This window comes from Aegilops tauschii, chromosome 4 (genome assembly GCF_002575655.3).
Source record: "Aegilops tauschii subsp. strangulata cultivar AL8/78 chromosome 4, Aet v6.0, whole genome shotgun sequence".
Classification (NCBI taxonomy): domain Eukaryota; kingdom Viridiplantae; phylum Streptophyta; class Magnoliopsida; order Poales; family Poaceae; genus Aegilops; species Aegilops tauschii.
Genome location: NC_053038.3, coordinates 325,499,653 through 325,519,906, shown reverse-complemented (window position 1 = coordinate 325,519,906; position 20,254 = coordinate 325,499,653). Strand labels below are relative to the sequence as shown.

At 45.0% G+C, this 20,254-nt stretch overlaps 1 protein-coding gene across 2 annotated transcripts in view; it reads left to right on the top strand.

Moving 5' to 3' along the window:
* Positions 1–11,188, top strand: part of LOC109773779 (protein SUPPRESSOR OF QUENCHING 1, chloroplastic) — a 30,938-nt gene extending 19,750 nt beyond the window's left edge. For both annotated transcript variants that reach the window (XM_020332494.4, XM_020332492.4), the window contains exons 16-28: positions 664–861; positions 1,061–1,162; positions 1,476–1,540; positions 2,767–2,860; positions 4,927–5,084; positions 5,689–5,738; positions 5,819–5,940; positions 6,014–6,121; positions 8,785–8,877; positions 9,079–9,115; positions 9,243–9,490; positions 10,242–10,391; positions 10,792–11,188. In XM_020332494.4, coding sequence (XP_020188083.1) covers positions 664–861; positions 1,061–1,162; positions 1,476–1,540; positions 2,767–2,860; positions 4,927–5,084; positions 5,689–5,738; positions 5,819–5,940; positions 6,014–6,121; positions 8,785–8,877; positions 9,079–9,115; positions 9,243–9,490; positions 10,242–10,391; positions 10,792–10,956 — 1,590 coding nt within the window. In that variant the 3' untranslated portion in view covers positions 10,957–11,188. The remainder of the gene's footprint in view (positions 1–663; positions 862–1,060; positions 1,163–1,475; positions 1,541–2,766; positions 2,861–4,926; positions 5,085–5,688; positions 5,739–5,818; positions 5,941–6,013; positions 6,122–8,784; positions 8,878–9,078; positions 9,116–9,242; positions 9,491–10,241; positions 10,392–10,791) is intronic.
* The last annotated feature ends 9,066 nt before the right edge of the window (positions 11,189–20,254 follow it).

Sequence of the window (20,254 nt, the reverse complement as noted above, 5' to 3'; positions counted from 1 at the left end):
AATTCTATATTTAGAACCAAGCAAATAAACATTTACCAACTCTTGATGTTGTGTGTTGATTTTCAACTGCTATCTGTGATATACCAGCAAATATGCTATGCTGTCTGCCATACCAACCTCAGCCCCCAAATAAACTTGAAATGTGCATATTGCTGAGCATAATATGAAGACGGAGTGTGTTTAATCAGTGTTGTTCGCTGATCTTTTGCCTTGGATCAATGCCAACAGATAAACACAAAAGTGCAAAACATGGATTTAGCTTATATTTTTGTTCTCACATGATTGGCAATTTGGATGATTTTGATATTTAATGTAGATGTGTATACTTGCTTACTTATTCTCATCGTTTTTATCCCCTAAAAGTTACAAACTTATGTTAGTATAGTACTCACTCTATACTTTCTTACCACGACACTTATTTTGGAACGGAGGGAGTACTTCTCTTCCAAAGCTCTTCACTACCACTAAGAAAAACATGTACCCTGATATATGCACTTATCTGCATACCCTTTCATATGCATGTCTTTTTTATGTTTCTCCATACAGTGAGGCTATCTAATCAAATGTAAAATCATTTCCAGGAACAAGCCATGCTGGATTATTTCAGTGTGGTTGTTCATATGCCAATGTCCTGTCAATCGTTCTTAACCATGTTCTCTCCAGGACCTTGATGACGTAGTTGGTGCAGCACTTGAGTTTTATGATGAAAGGAAATTACTACAGAATAATTCCCTCCCCTTGGCGTTGGAGAAGGACAGGGATAGTCGATTAATAACTTCACCACTAAAGTTTCCTGGGAAACTTGCAATTGATGTACAGAACAATCGATTATTTATATCAGACAGTAACCACAATCGAATTGTGAGTATTTGTCCTTTTACATTGAGTATCTATTTCTCAGTTCCTACGATTGTAATAAACATATTTCTCCTTAATTAGTATACACCTTAGAAAACAATATGTCATTAACATTATTTGGCAAATTTATTTCACATATGAAGCCTACTTTATCTTAGAGTGTACTGAGCTGTTTGTTCTATCCTCATTTCTGTAACTTAAGGTGGTCACTAACCTGGACGGGGAATTTATATGCCAAGTTGGAAGTTCGGAAGAAGGACTACTTGATGGCCAATTTGATACTGCCTCGTTTAATCGCCCTCAAGTAAGGAACATGACTATGTTGTGTCCTTGCAATAAAATTCTGCTCTTACAGCAGCATGCTGGGTACTGGATTGGTGGTACCATGGCTTTACTAGAGTAAAGATCTGGAGATGCAATATCTCTGCTGAATGTGAACAGAGGGCATTTCAATGTCCTTCAAAACTGATGTTTGTTTTGGCAGGTGGCTAAGCTATCAAGATCAGCTTTCCCTTCATGTGTTTCTTAAGAAAACAATACATGTTTCATTGAATTGAACTTGCTTTTGTTATGCATTTTTATGTAATGATCTCATGTCTCCTGCGATGAATTTTCAGGGTCTTGCATACAATTTCAAAAAGAATATCCTATATGTAGCGGACACTGAGAACCATGCACTGCGGTGAGTACTCCCACTGACTTAAGTTAGGATGCTCAGTTCATATTTTCCGGGGGGTAGCCATTCAGTGGTAACATGAAAAGTTACTTGTTAATGTACACTTATGGCTTATTTTAAAGGGAAAATATCCTTATATGCCATCGAATAAGTTTCAAATCATTGAATTTCCACCAAATAACTGCTCCTTTCATACCCTTGAAGTCGTGAAAGTGATACCTTCCATCTGCCACTGCTACCAGTCACAAATGTAAGTTGGCTACTGTTACTTGATCTGTATTTTGTGCTATTGCCCAAAATGCCAAAACCCTTCTCTGCATGACATGGTCTTTATACCTTAATTTTATCTTTGAAGAGTAGCTTTATGTGGGACCATTTAGCCTCACTCAGAGAGGGCAATGTGAGGTAGGCCCTACCTTCTGTTCAGAGCAAAAGAAATAGATATAGAGAACAAAGACATGACAATCGCTCTCACAGCAGCGGCAACGGAGGATAATAAGACCCAAGAAAGAGCAAAAAAGAATTGCAGGGGAGATAAAGCAAATGGTGTTAGTGGCGGCTGTAATGGGCGAAGGTAGCCTAATGTCATGTACTCCCTCCATCAGGTGAAAAGTGTACATATAGAAATTTTAGGACAAATTATGGAGTGGAGTAAAAAATGCATTGGAAAGGTGCAAGCCACCATCTCTCTCTTTAATTACCCAACCCCCAATGGGCTAAGTGCATGTAGAAATTAAGGAGACCATGTGTAGAATGTTATTGGTCTTGGTTACGGTGTGATGAGAGAGAAACATTTTTTTCTACTTTAGTGCATTGGGAAGATAGAAGTACACTCTTTTGTGGACAAATTTTAAAGCCAAATGTACACTCTTCACCGGACAGAGGGAGTAGTAGTTTTTTGTAGGAAAATTTCCATAAAACTCTGTATTGAGCAAGCATATTGCCCGTTGTTATTTCTACATGCATTAGAGATTTTGTATAGACCTCTTCACCCACCTATGATTTCTCCTTCTCCCTACTCTGCACCGGCCGGGATCATCTCCCCTCTGCCCTGGCTGTTGGCAAGATTGTTATTGCTGCGGAAGATTAACTAGTTCTACTGGTTGTTCTTTTCTAGTGATATCTTATATTGGTTACACAGTCAATTAGCATGGTTAACCATGTTCGCAGATAATTCTTATATTCCAAAGTATTGCTTTTATTGACATGAATGCCTTTTTATCCTTATCCAGAGAGGTTGATTTTGTTAATGAGACTGTCAGAACACTAGCTGGAAATGGGACTAAAGGTTCCGACTATGAAGGAGGAGGCCGAGGAACTAATCAGGCATGCTTCCACGTTCTTTTTAACATGTATTTTTATTGGAATCATGAAACTGAATATGGATTATTTTGCATGCAACTGCAATGACACATATTTTTACTGCTGCCATTTCTGTTCTGTTCACCTTGATTATACTAGTTGCACGCTTCCACTTGCAGTTTCTGTAGTCAAACAGAACGTTGATCACTTGGTTGACTCCTATGCTCAGACCAGAGCGATTATACTGCTCAATTCTAATCCTTATCGGCACATGAGCTGAAGCAGAGATAGTTAACAACAAATATCTGTCATACCCTGGCGGCTGGTGTGTTCTTTTCTGCTCTTGGGTGCTAGCTGCTTGTCAATAGCTCATCTTGACTGTCGTCTAAGGTCCAGCTTCGTAGACTGGGATTGATTGTAGTGTTGTGCACCTATATTACCGCAGTCCTGAGATCTATGTTAAAGATAAAATCTAGAGTCTCCTATCCTATCCACCCATTATGCTCCAGATTATCCAGAAAACACTATTCTGCGGCAAAAATTAAACAGTTCCCTATCCTGTCACACCCTGAATTTTGATATTTGATGTGTTTGTGTTTGTTCATGCATAGAGTAGAGCAACAACAACAACAACAACAAAGCCTTTAGTCCCAAACAAGTTGGGGTTGGCTAGAGGTGAAACCCATAAGATCTCGCAACCAACTCATGGCTCTGGCACATGGATAGCAAGCTTCCACGCACCCCTGTCCATAGCTAGTTCTTTGGTGATACTCCAATCCTTCAGGTCTCTTAACGGACTCCTCCCATGTCAAATTCGGTCTACCCCGACCTCTCTTGACATTCTCCGCACACTTTAGCCGTCCGCTATGCACTGGAGCTTCTGGAGGCCTGCGCTGAATATGCCCAAACCATCTCAGACGATGGTGGACAAGCTTCTCTTCAATTGGTGCTACCCCAACTCTATCTCGTATATCATCATTCCGGACTCGATCCTTCCTCGTGTGACCACACATCCACCTCAACATACGCATCTCCGCCACACCTAACTGTTGAACATGTCGCCTTTTAGTCGGCCAACACTCAGCGCCATACAACATTGCGGGTCGAACCGCCGTCATGTAGAACTTGCCTTTTAGCTTTTGTGGCACTCTCTTATCACAGAGAATGCCAGAAGCTTGGCGCCACTTCATCCATCCGGCTTTGATTTGATGGTTCACATCTTCATCAATACCCCCATCCTCTTGCAGCATTGACCCCAAATATCGAAAGGTGTCCTTCTGAGGCACCACCTGCCCATGAAGGCTAACCTCCTCCTCCTCACACCTAGTAGTACTGAAACCGCACATCATGCACTCGGTTTTAGTTCTACTAAGCCTAAACCCTTTCGATTCCAAGGTTTCCCAAATATCGAAAGGTGTCCTTCTGAGGCACCACCTGCCCATCAAGGCTAACCTCCTCCTCCTCACACCTAGTAGTACTGAAACCGCACATCATGTACTCGGTTTTAGTTCTACTAAGCCTAAACCCTTTCGATTCCAAGGTTTGTCTCCATAACTCTAACATCCTATTTACCCCCGTCCGACTATCGTCAACTAGCACCACATCATCCGCAAAGAGCATACATCATAGAGTAGAGCATTAGGTGAAAATGGTGCCTACCATCTTACAGCTACCTTTTTGTTTTAAGATACCCGCACCTCGAATATGAACTGATAAATGTTGGTCATTGCCAATGTGCACAATCGGGCGATCCATTTCCAACATGATGATGACATGTGTTGAGAACCATCCGCATTGCAGTTATTTTAAGTGTTAGAATACACATGCATACATTATCAGATCATCTGAAGACATTCTATTAAAAGTGTTGATTGATGGGGTGATGTAAAGCCTGATGACCTGATGCTTATATTATGGATAGTTTGAGAAAATATAACTCCACAATTTCAAAAAAATGGGCGGTCATATAATTTAGCATTATTTCATCTGTGGGGCATTTTATTGATTAGCTTAACACTATTTAGGGAAGTTAATTATCAAACTTGATGTTTGTAGAAGGCAGTTAGCCTGATTTGGTAGTGTTATTCTAGGTTCTAAATTCACCATGGGATGTCTGCTATGCTCCCTTGGAGGAGACCGTGTACATTGCGATGGCGGGACAACATCAAATCTGGAAACACAACACCCTTGATGGTGTAACTGAAGTTTTCAGTGGTAATGGCTCCGAAAAAAATCTGAATGGTTCAAGGTAATCGTATTTCCCTTTCAGCCAGGAAAGTAGTTTGTAAGCTGGCGTCTCTATGGGCGTACAGTGCCAAAGCATGTAATTTGTAGCTGTGGTTATTTAACAATGACTGCTGCTATCTGATTGTTTCTAACAACTTATTTAATTATGTCTCACTGGTAGATTACATGATAAATGGATCCATATGACTATTAGATGAATGAGTATTGGCAGCTTTTTTCTATTGTGTCTCCTTAGGAAGTCAGGAACTCATTGTGCACTTGACATGTTTGTAGACAATAACTTGCAGCCTTGTGTTGATGGTTTCTGTAATTTCAATGAGTGTTAGAACTGAACAACCTTTCAGGTTATAGTCGTGCTTTGTATCAGTGTATAACTATTCTTTGGTTTGAAACCTTTTACCCTATGTTGTGCTACCTTGGGTTCGCATCTATGCTGGGTGACAACTAATAACAAGGTTTCCATATGCATTGTTGATTTACTTAACTACATTACCAACTTGGGCCTATTCACACTGATAATTAGAAGTTTCCCATCTGGCTGCTGCAGTGTTTTGGTCCTTTGATGTACACACTACGATTTCTTAATTAGTTGTTTCATGTTGCAGCCCCACCAACACATCGTTTGCGCAGCCATCTGGGATTTCATTGGATCCTGGTATATTTTGTGTGATTATCATATTACTACTTTTTATCTGAGGCCACAGATCCCTGATTTGTATGGAGTTACCCACGCAGAATTGCGGGAGTTATTTGTTGCTGATAGTGAAAGCAGTTCCATTCGAGCTGTTAATTTGAAGTCAGGGGGGTCAAGATGGCTTGCTGGGGGAGATCCAAATTTTCCAGATAATTTGTTTAGGGTAAGTACCAAAAGATGTATATAATTTTCTAAATTTATCCTATTAAGAGGTAATTATGTTCCCTCCTGTTCAGTTTGGCGATCATGACGGGACTGGTTGGGATGTGCTACTCCAGCATCCACTGGGTGTTGTCTATGCTAGCGATAATCAAATATATGTTGCAGATTCTTATAATCACAAGGTAATCAACCATCTTCTGACACTATCATGTGAATTTGCATCCAAGAAACAAAATTCGCATAATCACAGTTGAGATTTGGAGGATTCTCAGAAACTCTGACCAGTTCTGATCACTAAATACATATTTATAATATTGTGGAAAGTTTAAGTGTATATAGTTTTATTTGACCCACGACTCAGCGCTAATCGGAAACTTTTGCCACCACAAGGAGCCAGCTGTAAATTGTTCTTGGCTGCCTTTGTGCAAATGGATCTACTCGGATCAGGCTTTCGCCCCGCTTTATATATAAAGCACAGGGCCAAATGATACATGGTGCTGAGGAAGCCCTCGGAAGCTGATCAGAAAAGAAAACACGACACACCACACGAAGACGCAAAAACAGCACAAGAGTGCACAACCAGACACTGCCAGAGTGCTGTCCTGTAGAGGCACAGGAGTAATGCCGACACAACCGATAACCACCCACACCCAATGACGACGCCTCCAAGAAGGTACCGATGCCACGCGCCGCTGCCGCGTCTGCCGAAGCGGACAAAGTTTTCACCCTGAGTGTCGAGGGAAGGGACCAAGGCTGTTCCCCAAGAGGAACACGACACGTGCAGGCATTGCCACCGTGGACGCCAAGGCACAAAGCTTTTGCTTGACAATGCCCCTGCCCACCACACCGGGAAAAGGCTAAAGACCCACCCCGATGCGGGGGCACCCGACGTGTTGAGAACTCCAGATCTAGATCAGGGCCATGCTGCCACTGCCAGCGACAACTTCTCCATGACCACACCGTACACCTCGCCACCCACATGACCGAAGCTCGCCGCCAACACCTGCCTCAGCGTTGCTTGCTGGAGAGCCAACCGTGAAGCCTGCCATCCAGGGCCGCTGCCCTGGCGTCCATGGCTCCGAACCCGCCCCTGCACCAGGCCTGTGGCCACCGATCACCAAAGGAACGGGCGGATAGGCACCACCTTTCCCACCCCTGGAGAGCCCCAGACCCATGCCCACTCGAGCACAGTCAGATCTGAATACCGCCACCCCCACCCTGCCCCACCTGGGCCTGAGCACCCCGGTGACACTCAGCCACCAGAAGGGAGGAGGGGGTGAATCCGTGGCCCGCAATGAATCCACAGCCCTCGGTGGCGATCAACACCTGGGAGAAGTCCAGCCCTCCGGCCACGGCCCGCTCAGATGGTTTGGAGGGGAGCTGACCTCGATCGCCGCCATAGACAGAAGGCGAAGGAGAGGACCGCAGCGCCGCCGGGGCATCACCGCTGGCCGAGCTGGCCCTCGAACTCACCCACCGCCAGCCAACATCCATCAGCATGGTCCGCGCAGCCGACCAGTGGCCTGCAGCCGCCGACCACCGGCGAGGACGCACCCTGCCACGCCCGTGCCGGATCCGACCATGACCAGCCAGATCCGGCCTTCATGCACCCCCATGCCGGAGAGGAGGTTGCGCGCCGCCCACCTTCGACGATCTAGAATGGATTTATTTCTTTTTTAGTAGTGTGCTAGAATGCTTCATAGAGCCATGACTAAAGTAGAGTCTTCTTTACCAAATACCAGATCCAGTTGTTTAAGGACCCTCTTATCTGCGACCGTTCGCTGGGAGGGGGTGGCATTTGCGAACGTTTTGATGGCAGTTTTAGTTTGTCAGGGGGTGTCAGTTTCTTCAGAAGAGCATGTCATTTTCTGGAATGAAGGCTCAAAACTGCCATCCTCCCAGAAAATGCCGTGTTGTTCTGAAAGAAACTGCCACCCCCGATACAACTAAAACTGCCAGGAAAAACGTATGAAATGCCATGCTCTCCCAGCAAACGGTCGCCAGTTAGCTTTTCCGTCAGTTGATTAATAAATGAGTGATTGCAAACCTGAATGTTGTCTACAGCTTTACTCATTAAGGGACACCTCCCAAGGGAACATAACTCAGGTTTTTCCCATCAAATAAGTAACCACAGGACTTGTCAATTGCTCGGTTTGCTCATAGAACTCAATTAGTTGGTGCAATCTGGATCTCAGTTAGGTGCCATGCAGAGTAATTATGCCTAATCATCTACCAGCATGTGACTGGACATGGGTTGCCCCTTAGCACAAGCAATATGCCCCCCAAAAGCATAGAGGAAACAGAATGCGTGAGTAAAACTTCATAGCAGCAAACTACACAGGTTGGTTCTATAAAAATACACAGGCTTTTTCATGGGGTACATAATTGGAAATAGATTGGTCTTAGTATGTACTCCATGAAAATAGATGGACATATGCCTAATCCTTCACGAACTTTGCATGTCGCTGGATGTACTATTGTACTGGAGGCTAAATTAGCTCTGGTCATAAATTGAAAAAGAAAATGGACAACATCGATACAAAGAGCATCCATCCACAAAATTCTAAATATAAATTCAATCCACACACTCAACGAGAAACAAAAATATGAATCCTGTTGCGAGTACTTAATAGTACCAAAAGCTATTATTCACACTAAATTTGAATTTGCTACTATTCACTCGGGTGTGTGGGCGAATTTGGATATGAAAATTGTGCCTCTAGTGCACTATTACACCTCTTGTGCCTACTGCACACAATATGCCCTGATTCTTTTGCCTCTTTCAACCACTATTGTTTTGCTGCAAGATACACTATTTTTTTCATGTTCTCTTCTGAAACTGCAGATAAAAAAGTTAGATCCTGTCACAAAAAAAGTTACAACGATTGCTGGTACTGGACGTGCAGGATACAAGGATGGTGATGCCTTGTCAGCTCAAGTGAGGGATCACTCGACCAATCTCTATTGTCTGCATTTACTTTGATATGCGATGCTTATTAATTAAAAATACCACCATAATCAGCATTCTATACTAGTTTAACCATAGGTTGATGGAGTATTCTTTATGTTACTATCTGTGAAAAGAAATATTGTCTAGGAAGCGCTTTATGACACAAATGTTTTGAATTGGCTGATGCAGCTATCTGAGCCAGCAGGACTTGTTGAAGTTGGAGAAGGTAATACTTTATTTTATTTTCTATGTTAAGTTGTTAAATACAAGTGTTACAAATATAATCTTATTCCCTATATTATTTCTCTTTTAGGTTAACTGAGGGTAATGCTTGTGTTTCTCATATCTTGTAGGAAGATTTCTTGTAGCAGATACAAACAACAGTGCAATCAGATCTATAGTTTTGAATGAGAGAGGTGCTGAGGTGCGCACACTAGATTTGACTGGAGTGCAGGCGCCATCACCAAAACCGAAGGCATTGAGACGCCTAAGACGACGGTTATCAGCAGACACAAATGTTATTAACGTTGATGGTGGTTCCTCAATGGAAGGATATGTGTCTCTTGCAATCTCAGTTCCTGATGGTTACCATTTCTCGAAGGTCCAAATCTTCTCAGGATTTTATCTTTTGCATCATAGTCTCTCGTAGATGGTGCATGATGGTCATTTATAGTTGCTGAAGGTCGTTTGCTATTTATAAGAGTTTTGCAGGTGGGCACCTGTCAGACCGCTGTTAAAATCTAAAATGTGGAATTTTGTGATACCCTGCCTCCCTAAATGTGGAATTTCGTGAAGCTATCTTAGTGTGGAGTTCTGTGATAGTTTATACAACAAATGTAGAGTTTTGTGAAACTGTACACATTATAGTGTGGTACAAATTCAAAATTAGCAGCATTCTTCATTTGATTGTGTGACAGCATCTCATCTCCGTACTGCCTACAACATGTTTGTTTTGTCTTGATGCTTTAAGGTTCATGCTTGCAACCTCCATATTCTGTACAAGCACTTCTGTTTTCATAGAAATTGTCTTGTTAAAAGGCTTGTGCGATATGTTCATACAGCTTAGCTGGACTGGAAACCTGAAGGTACCTTTTTTTTTTCCAAAACGGATGAAGGTACCTGATTCATGTATGAAGTCTAGGACAGTAAGATATGAACAGGGATAACAGTTAATCAGATCTAATATGCTACATGCGATTACTATCATGAAGTATAATTGGGCTAAATGTCAGTTCAGTGTTCTAGTAAACATTTCTTGAAACAGCTCTGTCAACATGAGCTGCTTCAGATGATAAATTTGCTTGTTTTCAGTAGACTAAATCTTCTTTCTTTTTTTTACCTCTGAGAATCAGGAAGCTCGCAGCAAATTTGATGTGGAAACAGAACCAGCTAATGCAATTGAGATCGAGCCAGTGAATGGATCTCTAAACTCAGATGGGCAGGCGTCACTCAAGTTCAAAAGAACATCATCATCATCATCAACAGGAAGGATCAACTGCAAGGTAGAGATATATTAAACCTTCAAGCAACAGTTATGTTTAATTTCTTGGATCATCGGTGAACATCACACTGCTCTTTTCCACTCAGTGATAGTACCGCATGGTCTTCTAGCAAACACTACAGCAGCACACTATATTTTCTATAAAGATGGTCCAATACAGGCCACATGAATAGAATCATCTCGAATCTATGTGGATACGTCACTGATTTAGGACACAAGAATTCCTTTTGCATCATTGATATCTTTAGATCATGTGACCTGGTGCTCATTTTTATTCAATGGAGGTACCCTGGTGTTGCACTTTTGTGACATGGGTTGTACTTCTGGTGCAAGCACATAGCCGAACTAAAGGAATTCTTTTCTAAGATCATATTGTGAGCATTTTGTATTCCGATTTGCAGGTTTACTACTGCAAAGAAGATGAAGTTTGTCTTTACCAGTCTGTGGCTTTTGATGTCAAATTCCAAGAGGGGGTACCCAGTCCTGCACCAATTACTCTAGCCTATACTGTGGTGCCGAGAGATAATTCAGGTAGTTCGTTAATGGCTGCTGGTAAGAACTTATAAGGTATAGTTAGATCCAGGGTGGCAGCGTACCGTACATTCTTGTCCTGAATGTGAATTTGTCTTTAGTATATGTCTGTGTGGCTGACATGCAGACTCACCCTTGCTCCACTCATATCCCCGTGGCTGGCGGGACATCAAACGTGATTAGTTATATAATATTGCCTGTCCATTGATTGTTTGAACACCCATATGGAGTCCATTTGTCATCCAACGAGAATCATCTTTATCCAAATCACTATGATTATTTGCTTTGCACTGAACAAACCGAGTCCAGCATGCATTGTAGTGGCGTGCATGTGTTTCGAAAGGAGGATACATGTGTGGCTCTCACCCTTTTTCTTTGCACAAAAGCTCTTGGGGATCGGAAATTTTTATTCCATTTAACTGATTTATTAGTCTTGCACATGGGCATCTAGGGGCAGTCATTTGATTAGTTATCGAATTAGGGAGTTGAGACGTGTCTCATCAAGAATCTCAAGTTTGGACATCCAGGGGCAATCATTTGATTAGTTATTGAATTAGGGAGTTGAGACGTGTCTCATCAAGAATCTCAAGTTTGGATATCAACATGGAGAAAGGGTGTCGAAAAGTCTAATAACATAAATGAAGACACACGAACGGTGCTGATGTCCATGAATACAAAATTTAGACATGTCAACCTAGCATTCAGTTTGTACTGATCCAGTCGTTATGTACCTCCTGTCAGTTTGTTTGTTAGGAGCGACATGTACAAGTCCGCCAGCCTAACCAAACCAATCCAAACTATTAGTGCTAGAATCCAAACCAAACCAAATTGTTTGTGTTTTGAAGTCAAACCCAACCAATCCATTCCCCAAACATGGTGAGTCCAAATTTCAAACTATGGACACATGCACATGTGCACATAGATCGTGGGCTAGCTAGGCGGCCCGTACCGGCCGGCGTGGCGACAGCTACAGTAATCCGCGGCGTACGGCCCTGCGGCCGCGGCAGCGGAGGGTCCGCGTGTGAGGGGCACATGGAGGCACGCCGGGCTGGTACGAGCACCTCGATCGTTGGAGCATCGAAGCACGGCACGGCACGCCGTAGGGCCATGTCGTGTCGTGCCAGGCCGCCATGGACATTGTCGTCGTGGTCGCACTGAAGCTGGGCATCGGCGATGCGCTAGGCCTTCGTGCGCCGCTGCGACGAGTAGGCTTGACCGTAGCGCTGCAGGTCAGTCGTCAGCATGCACTTGATGCTGCTGCTTCCGCCTGGTGGACATGCACATCACGCACGCATCCAGGGATGCTTCCGTCCATGTACGTGCTGTTTTGCTACAACGCGCTGCCGGACTGGTTCTAGGATTTGGTTTCCGTCTATGGATTAAAACCGTTCGAGACCGATCAGTGTCTGTCCAGACTAAACCGAACCAATCCAACAATAGGTAGAGCCCAGACCAAACTAAACTATCTTTGGGGTTTAGCCTATTTCATCCAATCCAAAGGCTGTCCAATAGGAAAACTGACTGAAACTGTAGTTTCAGTCCAAACCATTGCCAGGTTTATGTGCAGTTATGGCGGTGTTCTTGCGAGCAGAGCACATCGTGGCTCTTTTTGACTTTTGAGCCTAAACTGCCAATCGCGACATGCATGATTCTTTTTTTTTTGAGGATTCCACATGCATGATTCATACCCAGCTGCGTGAGCGGGCCTCCCGATCGGCGGGATCCAAGCACCATCCCGATCCCGGAGCTATCGATCTTGCCATGGAAAGGCGTGGGGATGTGTTCGTTAGGGCAACTTCAACCGGACAACCCATATGATCCGGTTGTGTCCGTTTGGGTTCATGATGCCAGAAATTATGGCCCAACGCGTCGTCGCAAAGGCAAATCCTATTTTGTCAGCCATGTGTCGCATTTTCGTCTCAAATTTGGGCTGATTTGTGTCCACACGGACATTAGACGGGCGCGCGGTGCATCGGCTCGGTGTCTGCTTTGGGCCCGTGCGTCAGCTATCCATCCACCGCCACCTGTCCTATTTATAAGGGCCGATGCTACAAATCAACAGGATGATATTTACATAATATCATTTGCCCAAGGAGCCGTCCGATTAAGGCACACGAGCCGTTTGATCCATAAGCTCGCAGCCCGTCTTGCTACTCTCGCTGGATATCCACGACGACAGCCCCCTCCCAACCTTGTATCTCCATCGCACCACCTCCATGTCCCCCGTGATTCTGCATCATAGCACCGACAACCACACCGCCACCGGCGGCACCTGCGATGCTCCGTTGCAGCAGAGGCGACCCCCCATAATGCTCCATCGTAGCACTGGTTCTGCTCCACGTTCGCCGCCGTATTCAACAGTTGTCGACGTTGCCGGCCACGGTATGCAGCACTGGGGCGCCGACGCTCATGGCAGTACCGAGGCGTCCGACGAAGCTCCACTGTAGCCCCAGGCGGAGCTCCAACGCATCATAGACAGCTTCGGCGAAGCTCCAATGCAACTACGGCGAAGCTCCATTGCAGCCCCAGAGGAGCTCCAATGCACCACCGACTGCTCCGGCGAAGCTTCAATGCAACTCCGGCGAAGCTCTGTTGCAACACTGACGACTACTAGCAAAGCTCCATTGCAGCTCGCGGCCCCCCTGTTGATTTGCGCAGCCATCGCCATGAGGACGCCCCCCACTTCTGCAGCAGTGACGACGACGACGGATGCAGCCGACAGTCATTGCAGCACCGGCAAGTGCTACACGACAGCACCGATGACCTGCAGCGTCGCGCCCCGTCTAGCTTGCAGTGACCGCGAGTGTGCACATCGCAGGACTGGCGGTCATCGACGGGTCCTCGTCGCAGCACCGGAGCCTCTCTGCAGCATCATGGGCTGCTGCTGCACAACGCCGATGTGCTGCATCGCAGCACAGCCGCCGGATTTTGCGTCGCTGAGTTGAGCTGACGCTCATGGCAGTACCGAGGCGTCCGACGAAGCTCCACTGTAGCCCCAGGCGGAGCTCCAACGCATCATAGACGGCTTCGGCGAAGCTCCAATGCAACTACGGCAAAGCTCCATTGCAGCCCCAGAGGAGCTCCAATGCACCACCGACTGCTCCGGCGAAGCTTCAATGCAACTCCGGCGAAGCTCTGTTGCAACACTGACGACTACTAGCAAAGCTCCATTGCAGCTCGCGGCCCCCCTGTTGATTTGCGCAGCCATCGCCATGAGGACGCCCCCCACTTCTGCAGCAGTGACGACGACGACGGATGCAGCCGACAGTCATTGCAGCACCGGCAAGTGCTACACGACAGCACCGATGACCTGCAGCGTCGCGCCTCGTCTAGCTTGCAGTGATCGCGAGTGTGCACATTGCAGCACTGGCGGTCATCGACGGGTCCTCGTCGCAGCACCGGAGCCTCTCTGCAGCATCATGGGCTGCTGCTGCACAACGCCGATGTGCTGCATCGCAGCACGGCCGCCGGATTTTGCGTCGCTGAGTTGAGCTGCGAAGGCTTCAGGCAGTTGGTAATGGTGGAGAAAAGCGAGGCTAACCAGAGCTTACAGATGAAGATGGGGATATGGGAAGAAAAGGAACTGCCCACGGGCTCGCACGGAAGGATAGAGGGACAAGGTTGACCGTGTGCGGGGCCCAGGAAAGCTTGACGAGCCAGTTTGAGGTGAGGGGCGCGAGAGAGATCAGCGTCGCATGATCCAGCTGGATCGGATGGCTCGCGACGCGGCTGATGTCCCAATGAAATCAGCCGGTTGAAAACAATACTTTTCCATTTATAAGTCCATGCTTACGTGGGTGATGGACTCAAATCCAGCAGATCTCGAGTAGAGAGTCCCGAGTTGTTAGCCTTGGTGTGATGCTAACAGGAGATAAAAGGATTTACCTAGGTTCAGGCTCTCTAGAAGAGATAATACGCTACGCCCTACTTGATTGTATTGATAGTACAAGTTACAGGTTGATCTACTATGAAATCGTGTGTATGTGAAAGCGCGGGTTATCTCCTAGAGGGGGGGGGGGGTGAATGGGAGATTTTTATAAATTCGTCAAACTCTGAAGAATTTAACGAAGATCAGAGTGAAGAAAATAGAAACGCAAGGGAGACTAAGTCATCGTAGAATCAGAGTACATGTAATCAGGATACGTAAGAGTGAAGAACATGTAATCATACAATCATACAAGCATGAAGAATATGAACTGAGTCATCATAGAATTAGAGTACATGTAATCAGGATACGTAAGGGAGAGTAAGTCATCAGAGAATCAGAGTACATGTAACCAGGATGCGTAAGAGTGAAGAACATGCAATCATACAATCATACAAGCATGAAGAATATGAACTGAGGAAATGAAAGATAGCATGATGAAATTCTTCAGTTCAAATTCGTCAGAGCATAGATCACAAATTCTTCAGCAACAGAATAATGTAAGAGAGAGTTGAGGAATTTGAAACCAGGTAGGCTCGGTGAAGACAATGCAATTTGGTAGACCAGTTCCAGTTGCTGCATCAATTGTATGTCTGGTTGAGGCGATTGAGTCGCAACTCAGAGGACACACAGTCCTCATCGTATTCCTCTTGAGCTAAGGTCACTTAGTCCTCGCCCCATCACTCGTGGTAAGTCTTCAACGTAGACTTTCAAAACCTTCACAGACTTGTTCACCAGCACACTACAATGACTCTTGGTGTACTCAGAACTTGACGCCTAACCGTCTAGAAGAATGACAATTTTCAAAGGTAACAGGCGTCGGATCACATGGATCAATCTCTTCACTGATGCTCAATCACTTTGGCTCTGGGTTTTTCCTCACTTAGGATTCTCTCAAAGTCGTCAGAGGACAGGTTGCTCTCAAATGACAAGTGTCAAGTTCTCTAAGAGCATCCAGTCAACAAGTGGTTGTGGGGGCGACTGTTTATAGCCGGGGGCAACCCGACACGAATTGTCATAAATGCCCTTCTCTAATTCGACCGTTGTCAGGATAAGGATTCACTCGACAGTTGGCATGCGTCGCAGCAACGGTCGGAATTTGAGCTCTCAAATTCGCCGTGGCACTCAATTTCCTCACTTTTAGGCAGATCACACTAGCGAACTCCTAACTCCTTAGTGTGACCAAATTCGTTAGCGACCAAATGAACTTTGTCGCTGTCGCTAGCAAATGCGTCAACTGTACTGGAGATTTCCAAAGACTTCACTTGAAGTGGCTTTTGTGTATGGGTTTGAGTAAGTTTGAGCATCACTTTGGAAATGTGAAATATGTTTCACCTAGACCCCCTTTAACAGTACCATTTTTCCTACGACTAAAGAAGAAGAAAAGAAACTATGAAAAACAAAGTCTTCAAGCTTCAAAGTCTTCATATCAATTTCTTCAAAGGTCATCACCAAATTCTTCACTTGAAGAAATCCATTTTTAGGGGTCGTCTTCCATGTGTTAAACAATCTTCAGGGACTCTATCTCATGTATATACTCACAAACACATTAGTTCCTGAACCTATTTGTCTTCAATACTCCAAAACCACTAAGGCTTTCAACGGGAGTAAAAATATTTGAAGTGTAAGTACAGAGTTTGAAGAAATTGGTTAGAAGATATTGAGGAACTCCCCCTGAAAATGTGCATATAAGGAATTTGCTTTGGATTGCAAATGCACATGGCAGGTTGGAATTGTGGAGATCTCCCCCTATATCTTGAAATCCAAATCATGCATGATCATAAGATATTTGAAGAATATGAGTGCATGATGAAAATTGGTGTCTGACGAAATTGTGCATGCATGAGCAGATATATTTAAGGTCAGGGCATGCGTATTAAGAGTAGCAAAAGAGTCAGACGACCAACAATTATTAAGTTAAAACTCATCAAAGAGCGAATCCAAATAAGTCCAAGAGTTGCAACTTAAGCAAAAACAACCCATATATACCGACCCGCTTGAAGACTAACTCAGACTTCTGCCCCTTTGTCATCAAATGACCAAAAGGTCAGGACCCTGAGGTCTAGCGCTCCTGAAGAAAAACATCATGAAGAGGTTGAGGGAGCGCCAACATTGTTGGGGTTGCGTGGTGCAGAAGGACCACCAGCAGTGTCTTCAACAACTTCATGTTCATCAGTGGTGCGTGATGAAGACTCTTAGCTCGACATGAGAGGAGGAACTTGAGTTTTCTTGAACTTCTTCGTTGGCGGTTCAGCCTAGTCAAAGTTCATTTGAAATTCCATAGCAGCAAGTTCGTCATCGGATTTGAGGTGCGAGAGTATGGCCCACGATTTGTCAAAGATCTCATGAAGATAGTAGCGGTTTTTGTGCACTATGTTATGCGTCACATTCATGTTGGCTTGAATAGCAGAAAACTAATGCTTAACCCAGTGGTGATGCTTATCAACTTTCTAATGTAGACTTATGAGAAGCTCACGACCAGTTATCATGTGAGGAGCTTCAGATGAAGGAGTTGGTCTTGAAGTTTTTGTAGCAGTGTACTGGCTGGCAGTTTCATCAACAGTTGAGCTGGAGATAGGTTGACGGAATTGTCCATCAAGGGGACGAATTCCTTCATCAAGGACGGTCTTGCCTTTACCAGGTACTGAGGACAGAGTGCTTTGAAGAATCTCAACTTTAGGCAAATAGTTCAAGTGATTTTGACGATCAGCCTTATAGTGAATGGAAGACCAGGATATGATGAATCTCATAATCCATGGTGCATACGGCTTCAATTCAAAAGATGACTGTGCCACAGTGACCAAAGTCCTCAGGAAGAAATCATGAATGTTGATGGGAGTTCCATGAATGATGTGGAACAACAGGTTCTTCATAACTCCCACAACTTCTTCGGTATCTGAGTTGTGATCTTTGATCGAACTGAGGGTCTTGGCCAAAATGCGGAAGACTGTCTTCGGCACATAGGGTAAATCCTTCACTAGGAAGGTTGTCCGTGGAGCATTTCCTTCAGCCATTGGCTTCATTAGCACTTGCATCAGATGGTTGGGCAGCTCAGGTTCTTCATATATGCTTCTTCTTGGGGTGGATCAACTGGCAGAGCACGAAGAAGTTCGTCAATCTTATAGTGAGTGTCTTCACTCATCTAGTCCAGAGCCCAAGTAGCAGTGTCGTCTGTGTTGCCAGAGAAGTGTATAGTTGAATAGAATTGAAGAATTAGTTCTTCATTGCAATCACAGACGTTAGTGCAAAAATTGGGTAGACCTGCATCATGAAGAACAGCCAGAACTGTCCGGAAGTAGGGAATTGACTCCATATCCATATGAGGAATATGGCGGTGCTGGAATACTTTCTTCTTGTTGAATAGGAGTGAAGCATAGAAATTCATCTGCGTTCTTGTCTAGAACCTCAGACGCCGGAGTTTGGCAGAATCATAGGGTGACTCGCCAATGAAGAAATTCTCTTCTTCAAAGAATTTGGCACTATCAAACTTTGGCCGTCTGAGTCCTTTGCCAATCTTGGGCATTACAGGGACGGGTTGAAGATTTTGTCTCTTTGTAATTACGTCGAAGATAGGTCTGGGAGAGCCAGTTGAATCATTTGGGTTTGTGATTGCAAGAGATGTTGCAACTTCCTTAGCAGTGGTTGTTGGAACTGTATCTGTGTCTGCTGAGGGGATGGAATCTGCGTGCGGTGGAGTTGTATTGATGACATCAACAATTGGGTCATCTTGAGCAGTTTCATCAGCTGTTGTAGCTGGAATTTTTTCCAGGGATGCTTTGCAGTGATGGTTGCCTTTCTTCAGAGCCGGTGTGAATTTCTTCAGTGTGTCCAGGCGACTGAGGCTCTAGAGTGAGGGGAGTGGTGACGGGTGAATTTGGGTGAGCTGCTTCCCAAAATTCATCACAAAGAGCAGGTGTTGTAGCACCGTCAATATCCACTTCCTCTTCATTTTCTTCACTTAGCGAAGTTCGCTGAGGACCTTGTGCAGTATCTTGAGGCATTGATACATCAGCATCAACCTCAATCTCTTCATCCATTTGCTTTGTGGTAACAACAGAATGGGTATCTTCTTCATCATCAGCTTGAGGAATTTGATATTTCACCCCATATGAACCATTTAAAGATTTTCAAGATTACGAGTAGGGGGCGCTGATGAAAGTGGCATAACATCAATTGGAATATCTAAAGACATTGGGGTCATCTTTAATTTCTTCATAGATTCAGGAGCAGGTGGAGCTGACGCCTTTCTCTTCTTTGCTTCTCTCTCAGCAGCCTTGGTCTTCTTCACTTCTGATACAGAAGGAAGGGTGATGAGCTTCAAAGATGAAGTCATTGTTGGTGCTACTACTGAGGAACTGGTTGGTGCATTTTCATCAGGCGTGACTGATGCAGTCACCCTGGCAGGTTCTTCAGGCACGACTTTTGTAGTCGCCTGGGAATTTCTTTAGGCGCAACTTCTCAGTTGCCCTGGCAGTCTCTTGTTGAGTTGAACGCGCAGTCTCACTGACCTGTGTAGTAGGGGGTGGAGCTGAGGAAACTAGATGGTGGTACCATGCCAAACTTGGCGGCTTTTCGGATTGTAATGTCACAAGCTGTCGAGGGGATATAGACACCATCTTCTTCCGCAATTTCTTCTCCTTCTAGATTTGCTATTTCTTCACCGGCTTTGCCTGTGCAATCTTGTGCTTCTTAGTCAAGATGAATGAAGAGAGCATATGGCTTGGGCCAGGTGTCAAGTTGAGATCGTCAAAAGGAGTTTCTGGGTTGGTACACCAGATGTCAATGAAGTCCAGGAGCAGCTTGGGATCCAACATCATTGGAACTGAAGAATTCTTGGCAATTGCAGCTTGCTCTTGCTTCCTTCTAAGGAACTCGGCGAGCTCATCTTCATCTGCAAGCCCGTGTTCGTCAATCTGAGGCACCATGGCCTTGCTCTTGGGACTTGGCCTAGTTCCATGACCAGAAGTGACCTTTTGTTTCAGCTTGGGCGTTGAAGAAGATGGTTGCCCACTAGCTGAGGCACTTGATGCGGCAATTGAGGCTTTTGAAAAGCCCTTGGTGCGCTGGCAAGATGCGAGCACGACCGGTGTTGAAGCTCTAGCTACTACCATTGATGAACTTGAAGCAGGAGGAGGCACTAAAGATTTTGAAATTTTAGGTGCTGAAGCCTTTGATGCTGTCGGCTGGTCCACTGAGGGCTTTGGCTTGTTTGCAGGCTTCTTCTGCATCGCCTTCTTAGGAGCACTTCCGCTGCCACTGCCACTTGCACCAACTTCATCTGAAGCTTTTGTAGCCCTGTTGAATTCTTCGACGGCTTTCTTGTCTTGTTTTGCCAACTTGGCCTGATGCCTTGCCCATTCCTTGGGGAATTCTTCACCCCTTCTGATACTTGTAGGATCAACATGTTG